This window comes from Etheostoma cragini, chromosome 12, assembly GCF_013103735.1.
Source record: "Etheostoma cragini isolate CJK2018 chromosome 12, CSU_Ecrag_1.0, whole genome shotgun sequence".
Lineage (NCBI taxonomy): Eukaryota > Metazoa > Chordata > Actinopteri > Perciformes > Percidae > Etheostoma > Etheostoma cragini.
In genome coordinates, this window is record NC_048418.1 from 12363215 (window position 1) to 12372479 (window position 9265).

The 9265-nt window shown below is 40.0% G+C and overlaps 2 protein-coding genes across 3 annotated transcripts in view; both read right to left on the reverse strand.

Annotated features, from left to right (window-relative positions):
- Nucleotides 1–1747, reverse strand: part of chmp5a (charged multivesicular body protein 5a) — a 4593-nt gene extending 2846 nt beyond the window's left edge. Inside the window, exons 1-4 of one of the 2 annotated variants that reach the window (XM_034888250.1) lie at nt 1123–1284; nt 768–872; nt 619–665; nt 113–206 (exon numbers count right to left, since the gene is read on the reverse strand). In XM_034888250.1, coding sequence (XP_034744141.1) covers nt 113–206; nt 619–665; nt 768–872; nt 1123–1269 — 393 coding nt within the window. In that variant the 5' untranslated portion in view covers nt 1270–1284. Of the gene's footprint in view, nt 1–112; nt 207–618; nt 666–767; nt 873–1122; nt 1285–1485 lie in introns of those variants that run through there. The other variant, XM_034888251.1, reaches the window with a different exon arrangement.
- A 1976-nt stretch (nt 1748–3723) lies between these two features.
- On the reverse strand, nt 3724–8657 carry oprk1 (opioid receptor, kappa 1). Its single transcript, XM_034888249.1, has 3 exons — nt 8029–8657; nt 7011–7363; nt 3724–5853 (listed from the first exon to the last, which is right to left on the reverse strand). The coding sequence occupies exons 1-3, from the start codon at nt 8271–8273 to the stop codon at nt 5315–5317; spliced, it is 1137 nt and encodes a 378-aa protein (XP_034744140.1). The 5' UTR covers nt 8274–8657; the 3' UTR covers nt 3724–5314.
- Between the last annotated feature and the right edge of the window lie 608 nt (nt 8658–9265).

A 9265-nucleotide genomic window follows, 5' to 3' on the forward strand; every position in this document is an offset into this window, starting at 1 on the left:
TTTCAGTTCAATTAAAAGCTGTAGTTTTGAAAAAACAAGCAAAAAAAACTTGACAAGCCAATATTAACCCAAACTACTTAGTGTTGTTATTAAAAGTGAGTTTAGCCCTTACTGTTGTTTTGGTGTCCTTTAATGTCTGGATGGTGTAGTTTGCCTGCTCCATGTTAAAAGACTGCTGAGCCAGCTGCTCTCTTTGACCTTCATACCTGTGTAAAAAAGAATTGTAATTGGTTCAAAAACATTGTATTGTGCACATCTTTTTTTTGAAGCTCAGTTCTTATTAGAGCCGTGGTGGATTGTTTTGGCTGACATAGGCAGATATTTGAGTGATAACAATGTATTGGCTAATATTCATAACATTAGCAGAAAAACTTGATAAGAATACTCTAAATTTGATTGTTCATGAATTGTAACCAAGAAATGTCCTTAGTTTTCTAAACATTTCTGACTATCTGGATACAGTACTATCGGCCAATGTAAACCTTGATGCCAATAAACCGGTCATAAGCTCAAATGGTAAATATTATCAGCCATGCCAATGTCATGCTCTAGTTCTCATATCCCACACTCTGTGTTAAAACATGTCAAAGTGTCACAACTATACAGTGTAGGACTCACATTCTCTTCTGCTTCAGGACTCTCATCGCCTTCTGTTTCACCATGTTCTGCATTTAAAAAGGGAATAAATGAAACTCTTGTTTTCTATATTTGCAATAACAATCTTGCAACCTTCATGTTTGCTATGGTTGACGGGTTGTGCGCGTTACCTTTGAGGGCCCATCTCTCATCTTCTTCATCTGATCTTTGTATTTGACAAGTTCAGCGTCTAGTCTGCCAATCTTCTTCTCTATGGACTCAGACCTGGCATCCACCTGAGTGAGGAGGAGATGAATTACAAGTGTTATGATTTACAGCATCCTGGCAGACAATAGCTGTGCCTGCCTGCCGAGAAAAGCAATCCCAAAGGAAAAGCTAAACGATTTTTAAGGCAAAGATAAAACGATAAAATCGTTTTTGTCAGTTCTTCAATTGTGATAAATAACCTTAAATCGAATCTAGAATTCTTGAACGTTTAGAGTCATCAACGTTTTATTAAACCCTGTAATTGTAGCATTTACTTACTGTTCGTGAGGTTGATGCAATTTCGACAGGGATGCACAACACCAGCCTGAGTGTACTGTATGTTAAAAACAGACGGGATATAGCTAACGTTGGAGATTTAAAAGCCAGAGCAAAGCTAAAGGTTTGACGTTGGTGGTTATAACACATGAGTTATATCTCTCTTTCACACTTTGAACAAGAAGAAAAGAAAATTGACATGTTGCCAGTAGTGGAAGGCGCTTACTATCTTTAGCTCATTGGCTAGTTGGCACGGTTTGCTGGTTTGACTGTCCTTTTGTGGCCATGCTAGCTAGCTGAGTAACGGTACCGTTAGGTCACGTAATATAAACAACAACACATCAGGCTCAGCTTGACAGTACTCACATTGCCGATACAGTCCGACAGATTCGCGGGAGGCGCTTTCGGCTTTCCGCGTCCGAATATTCTGTTCATTTTCTAAACGTTGTGTGTCCCAGAAACCTTTTAGTTACTTTACAAAATACAAAAAGCATAAAATGAAAAAAGATTTCTTCATTGGACACACCCGGAAGCAACGGTTCAGACGCAACCGGTTCCCATTGGTTAACGTAAACGGTTGTGACCAATGAAGTTCTTATAAATGAACGTGTGCCTCCGCGTGGCGAGCAGAAGGATTGCAGCTGTAGTGACAACCTATTGTTCAAGTGTGGACTACAGTAGATTAATCACCAGTCTTTGCACATCCACACTGCCCGATTAAATGGGGCTTTTAATGATGTTTTTGACTTACCTGACTCCCCTGGTGCAGATTGGTATTAACTGCTTATACAATATAATGTGCATTACCCATACAAATATTAAAAATATAGAAAGAATTGTGAAATAGTGCTGGAAGGAGTATTCAGGTAATTTCCTTAATAAAGAGTAGGCTACAAAGACAACTTAAAAAAATATTCCACTACAAGTAACGGTGGTCCTCTCATTTAAAAGTACTTAAAACATAAAAATAGTTTTTGCATAGGCTCATATGCCATTAAATTGCTGATACTGATTAGTCAATGTGTAAGCATCATTTTACTGTTATAACTGGTCGAGATGGAGCTAGTCTTAACTACTTCATACGAAAACGGGCCTCTCCAAAGGGTCACATGATACATCTGAGGGGTCTTAACGAAATTTGTATCTACATTTTGGATCAGTCTTTGTTTTAATAATCAGATAATTTGTTCTCTTTGAATAGGTCTTCAAATAAAACTAGGGCTGCAACTAACAACACTTTTAGAACATTTATTTTCTCAGATGTGTGACATTTTTGCTTTAAAATGACAAAACAATTATTCAATTGTCAAAATAGTTGCAATTTAATTGATTTTATCTACTGCTCGAATCACTGAAAATTCTTGTGCACCATTAGACCTGTTAGCTCCTTGACACAATTAAATGATAAACCTCTGTCATCATGTGTGTGTACACAAACAATATTGTTAACCAAGAGAAAAGCTAAACCATCAGCTGAGTGTGCTGATGTTACATGTATGTATTGGAGGAGGCACCAGACTGGAGTTAGCAGTGATAAGATAGAGATAATTGGATTGTCAGATGCGTAAAAACTAATGTCCATCCACTCAAATATTGTGTGTTTATAATGTTGTCCTTGAGAAGGACTTCATCCTAAAGTGTTGCGGATGACAGTGATGTTAATAGATATTATGCTGGATCCATAAGTTCTCAACAAAGGAGGTACTGGACCTCAACTGCAACCTGTGCTCCCACCTTGAAAATGTTATAGATACGCCTCTGTTAACATCTCAGCAATCAAATTAGGACAGTCAAAACTTAAAGCTGCACATGGAGCCTGATTTTACAATTGTAATTTGTTTAAAGAATTAAAAATACTCAATATAAACACCTGACAGAATAAACAGGCCCAAACCAAGTGGAATTTCCTTCGGTTGCAGAGGGGTAGTTTAAACCGTTTCATAAACTGATCCAAACATTTTTTTTTTTTACCATGCAACCGATTTAACCTTTTAACCTTTTAACATTTCTTTCTGGCTGCATTCTTTCTTTGCATGCCCTCTATCTTGAAATAATGTGCGAAGGCATACATTTTTCAACTTCAAGAAATGGCAGCTTTCAACCTCTGCAGAGGGTTAGTTTTTTTGTACAAACTCTTAAAGAACTGTAAATCATTGGAATAACCTATACAAACAAGCCCCTGAAAAAATGCCAGGATAGACTGAGGCTTTGAACAAATTAAAAACCACGTCACACATCTGTTCCAATTAAATGCAGTGCATGTAAAAACATAACCAAATTAGATCACATCCCATGTAAACAATCAGTCTGAATGATTTTAATCAGAATACATTTTAACTGCATGTAACCGCAGCTAATTATTACTCCAAGCCTTGGGCTTCTGTTTTTCAGTCAGAGCACTCACCATGAGAACACTAACCTTGTGTCTGAGTTGAGGAGAATCAACACAGGATTGGAAAGAAATTCTGAATCATTGGGGAGGTAGATAACAAGGTCATGGCTGTTTTGTGATGCAACTCCACATTTCTCTTCATTGAAACCACTTTGATATTGTCGAGGACAGGAATGAAACCCTTCTTAGCGTTTTCTTGAAACAAAGCAAGCTCACATTTTACAGTTTTATTTTGACTTTGTTGCACATGTGTAAAGCACACTTTGACTTTCGAAGCTAAAAGATACAGCAAATTATCCAACACGTACAGTCCATTTACAATGCAGCAGTACATCTTACATACAGTATATGGTGTTAAGACCTGGCCTAAATGTTGCCGATCATTTGTTTAAAGAACACAATCATTTCTTGCGAATAAATAACAGTATTAGAGGAAAAGTTAAGAAACTAATACCATAACCAATGGTGTCCTTCGACTTTCTTAGAGATAATGCTACAATAACTTTAAGCAGTAAGCTTGTACCAGGATATCCTTTCATACTCTTAAAGGCAAAAAAGGCATAATTAAAGTGGATTCGGCTAATTGCTGATCTTATAGAGCAAGCAAATGAGGTGAGTTCAGAGGCCAAATACGATAAGGCACACAAAACAAAGCACAAAAACACATTTTATGTTAAAAGTACACGGTCAGATTTAAACAAATAAATTCATTAACGGGTTGCTCTACATTGTACATCATAAGCCTTTGATTTTATGAATTCTGGTTAATCCACTAACTCCAATAGAAGCTACAATAATTTAGGAAACCAAGACAGTAAATCCGTCATGTGTTTTGTTTTTGCTGTTAAAAAAAACTTGTTAATGCATTGTTGTCCATCTGATGAGCAGTACAAGCAGTGTTTTACAGTATAAACATTAAACTGCACCATACAACAAAAGGCATGTTGTGATACAGTTATCACTTTTATATGAAGGACTGAACGTCAGGTAAACAACACGGCATCAAGCTACATAATAAAATACTTTCAGTTTGTCTTTTCTGAACATCATTCATCCTCTATTCATTGTTCATATCAACAATTTGACAACATAATACGCTGAAGTAAATGTTCTGAGTTACATTTCAGCTTTATACATTTTCCTATCAAAACGCTATACAGTGCTTTAGTATCTGGCTGGGCTGGGATCCCGGACGCATCTTTGCACTTTGCAAACGGTCTCAAAGGCTTTCAATCTAAACTTTAACTTTAAAGGACAACTCTGATGTTATTCTATGTTTTTTCTAAATGTCAACCCAGCCCATGAAAAAACAACAACAACAACAACAACAACAATGTATTAGTCCATCTCTCACAGCTGTAGTTTTGAGAGATCGTAAATTGTGTATTTGTTGGGGACTATTGTCAGCGTCGATTGATACATATTCGGTCATCGAGTGAGTATTTCTGGCTGGAATTAATTCAGAATAAGAAAGTACCCTTGATAATCGTAATGAAGAAACATGTAATGCCAATAGTTTTTTTTAACAACTATGAAGGAATAACTTAGGTTTGGACTGCACAGGTAATGGCCTACTGGTTAGTAGGATCAATTCTGGGATGGCTTTTGTCTTTTCATGGGATTTGTTGACAACAAGAAAAATTTAAGCAAATCTGCTTTTGGATTCTCTGATCAACATGTTGTATAAATAAATACCTGGCCCTCTATAGCCTTCCCTCAGATGGCAGTGGTGACTTGAGTCAATCCTAGGTCATTGGAGTCCTCCCAGCCCTGATAGGGCATAGAGGATGTGTCCATTGCTAGTCATACAGGCCTGGCCTGCCTCATATCTCCCCGGGCTTCTGTGGGACATGTGTGGTCCCGCAGGGTGCTCCTCACCCGGCTCACCCCAAGAGGGTCCCCATGTTTTTGGGCACTTGGGCAGCAGAAGTCCCTGAAGCATCTCTTGAAGTTCTCATCCAGGAAGGCGTAGAGGATTGGGTTGAGGCTGCTGTTGGTGTAGCCCAGCGCCACACAGAAGAAGTAGGCAGCCATGACGGGGGTGGTCTCTGGGACGTTGCCAGACAGAGCCTTGACTAAGATGAAGATGTGGATGGGAGTCCAGCACACCACAAAGACGGCAACCACCACCAGAACCAGACGGGTGATCCGGCGCAGGTTGCGGTCCTTCTCGCGTGTGCCTGACAGTAGGCGCACGCTTTTTAGCCGCATGACCATCAGCGTGTAGCAGACGGTGATGATGATGACGGGTACCACAAAGGCAAAGATGAAGACACAGATCTTCATCAGGGTGTCCCAGTAGCTGTAAGGCTCAGGGAACTGTAGGGCACACTCTGTAATCCCTGTTAGTTACAGAACAACATAGATAGCAGAACAGGTGTGAGCAGTCAAATATAGAGACATGGTCATATTTAAATCAGGAAAAAACTAACAAAACTAGAGGTTTCCAGGCACTTTTTTTGGCCAACTCAAGGAGGCAGTCAGTCCAGCTGCCTCTTCTGCTAAGGTTCGGCCGTCTGGTTGGTGTGTCACGGCCTTGAGAGTCTACAGCCACGCTAGCAGGCTGTAGGCTACTTATGCTATGGATCAAATGCTAATGTCAGCATGCTAGCATGCTCACAATGACAATGCTTACATGGTGATTTTAAACAGATATAATATTTACCATGTTTAACATCTTAGTTTGGTGTGTTAGCATGCTAACATTTGCTAATTAGCAATAAACAAAACGGAAACAGGGCGTGCTTTGGGCATGACTACCTTGTGATTGAATATTTGACACCGTAGCCACCTGTCACTCCAGATAAAGGATTAGCTATGTGTATCCATTGCACTGTGTACCTTTCAAGTTAGTTTTCAAGACATTCAACTGCTAACTACCTGAAAGTCAACTAGAGGAAAAGTCAGGTGATCACCAAAATCAGCAGGACTTATTCTCTGGTTTTATGATGATCCATCCAATGTTTGTTGGGCTATTTCAGTTGGAACCAATGTATTGACTCAACAGACAAGCCGATGGAGAATAACCTACTAATATGGCAAAAAAACTTACCTGTGCAGTAAGGTTGTCACCACAGAGATGTAAAAACCAGCATCAGATGCATCAGCAGCAGCGGGCAAAGTGCACTGTGCTTTTTTGTGGCAAACATGAACAATCTAACAGCCTGTTTCTGAAGAATAAAATTATCTTTCAAGCTCTAGTCTCATCCTAGGAGGACCCATTATGCCTCATTATCTCATCAAACCTATCCTTTTTAGGAAATATGAAGGATGCTTTCCGCAGCTAAATGAGATAATTCAAGGCAAGGGTGTTGCTATAAATTGAGGCTTCAAGTTTGAAATTGCCTGTAAGAGTCCTTTTGCAGATGATAGATCTTTTGTCACCATAGCAGACACAGAGATGGAATAAAAAAAAGAGTATAATGAATAGAAAGACTTACAAACCCTATTTAACATCAAAGGTGCCATACCAGTGTGAATGTATGTAAGGTCAAAGTACCATTTTTGGTGTTTGTGCTGCCAAGTATCATGGCAGGGATCCCAGCAGCAGACGACAGCGCCCAGATGATCACATTGATGATCTTGGCCTTGACGGGGGTGCGGAAATCCAGGGCCTTGACCGGGTGGCACACGGCCACATAGCGGTCCACGCTCATCATGGTCAAGGTGAAGATGCTGGTGAACATGTTGTAGTAATCGATGGAGATGAAAACTTTGCACGCCACCTCGCCAAACGGCCAGGAACTGAGCAGATAGTCGGTGCTCTGGAAGGGCATGGTGGTGGTGACCAGAGCGTCGGCCACAGCCAGGTTGAAGATGTAGATGTTGGTGGCTGTTTTCATTTTGGTGTATCTGTTGTGGGTAAAAGAAGGGGACATGAAGAGGTTGAATGGATTTGATTGTTGTTTGTTTCAGTTTTGTTTTTTAAATCCTTAAAAAGAGAGACACGGTTAATGAAACCACTTTTTTAGATGAGTCTATCATGGTGCTGAGCTCAATTTCCGAATGAACAGATTCAATTAAGGTTCCTTTTGTGTTTTGATTGCATAAATCAATCTGGCAGGAAAACAACTCATTTTACTATCTCTTGCCTAATTCAAGGCTTTAAAATGTAATCTCTCAAGGTTGATCTCACATGCAACACTTAAAAGGACAATACCTTGATACAGCTGTTAACAGAACTTTCAATTAAACTGAACAAATGAGCTTTCTGGGGAAATATTGATTGCAAAAACACTGCAAACCTTGATACAATCTATAACGTGATGTGACGTAATTATCACAACTAGTGAATAAAAGCCTGCACATGCACGAGGAACATCATTGTGAGTCATGAAACTAGGCTACACACGAAAGAAATATACATGCAAATTTGTGTTGTTCAAAAATGAAAAACTGAATTGTCTATTGCTTTCTGAGCGATGCCGGTACGCACGCTATTCCACACTTACTGATATGACTGGCATTGCTTTTGACATACCATGAACAACTGAGATATTCAAAAGATGAAAACTCACCTAATGATGACATACATCACCAAACAATTGCCCGCCAAGCCAACCACAAACACCACGGAGTACACTGCGACTATTATGGGGATGATGGGCGACATCGGCTCGGGATCAGCGTCCCAGGTGCCGTTCGGTGTGTAGTTGAAGATGTCTGATGAGCCGGGTTGCCACGTGAAATTTGGGGAACACTCCTCCGGCTGGCCCGTGGGACACCTGTCTTCTTTGAAGATGTGCACCACGCTACTCTCCATGGTGCTGAACGCTGCCTGCACCGACCGGACGCCTGCTGCTGCTGGGCGTAAACTGACCGCACAATTTAGATAATGGTCCAAAACAAGCAGAATTTTCGATTACTGCTACGAAAAAAAAAACGAAGCAAATTTCTCTATTACTAGGCTACAGATTATGACTCTAGTGAAGAGGAGCGCAACAGCCCGCGCACAAGGACATCATTAAACAACTGTAACACCTCCTTACCTTGTTTCTGCTTCCAAAAAGTTCATACAAATACAACAACACTGATTAGGAGTTTCTGCTCAGCCATAGATTAAAATTCGGTTGTTGGAAACAAGGGTTGCTGAGTTGTGGACAAGCAGAGAATTCACTGGCTGTGCCACCGCTGCGTCCCCGAAGATGCGCACTGGAAGCCCGCACTGCTCATTCAGTGACATCAGAGGCTGAGCCCACAGATATGACAGTCTCCAGCCAGCATAAAGGATCTCACCACATCCTTTACATTCAGCTGAAAATATGTTTTTTTCCACAGAAAAGTAACACTTTATTAAAATGCATAATTTCGGGTAAAACTAAAACACTCCAATGGTGTGACTTTTAAAACATCTGTTTTCTTATGCAGCCATGTTAACCATAAACATCGTCTTCTTTTGTTTACAATTTTTTATTATTATATATTTGTAGTTCACAAGTTGCCAGCAGCAAACATACAACTACCTGGGATTATCCTGTGCTTTCTCAAAATGTTTAAATTCCCATCAATGCATGCCATTAGATGTTCCCTAGCAACTCATGTTAAAGCAAACATGCAGAGTCTTATTAGATGTTGAATAGGCATGAAGTCAGAAGGACACTCAACAGCAACCTTGAGATGATGCTCTCTATGTGCCGGCAGCACCAATCAGCAACAGTGTGCAGCATAGGGGGCCTTTTTGTATATCATACAAACCTTTGTGTGAGGATATTACAGAAATGAGCTTTATCATGGAGAGATGTGTTGTAGACCTTC

Bases quoted from the DNA above. Each gene is read 5' to 3' on its own strand.
- oprk1 (XM_034888249.1), bottom strand. From the start codon at position 8,273: ATGGAGAGTAGCGTGGTGCACATCTTCAAAGAAGACAGGTGTCCCACG. The intron at 7,364-8,028 runs GTGAGTTTTCAT...TACCCACAACAG, and splicing joins GTGATGTATGTCATCATTAG to ATACACCAAAATGAAAACAG. The intron at 5,854-7,010 runs GTACTTTGACCT...TGTAACTAACAG, and splicing joins CAGCACAAACACCAAAAATG to GGATTACAGAGTGTGCCCTA.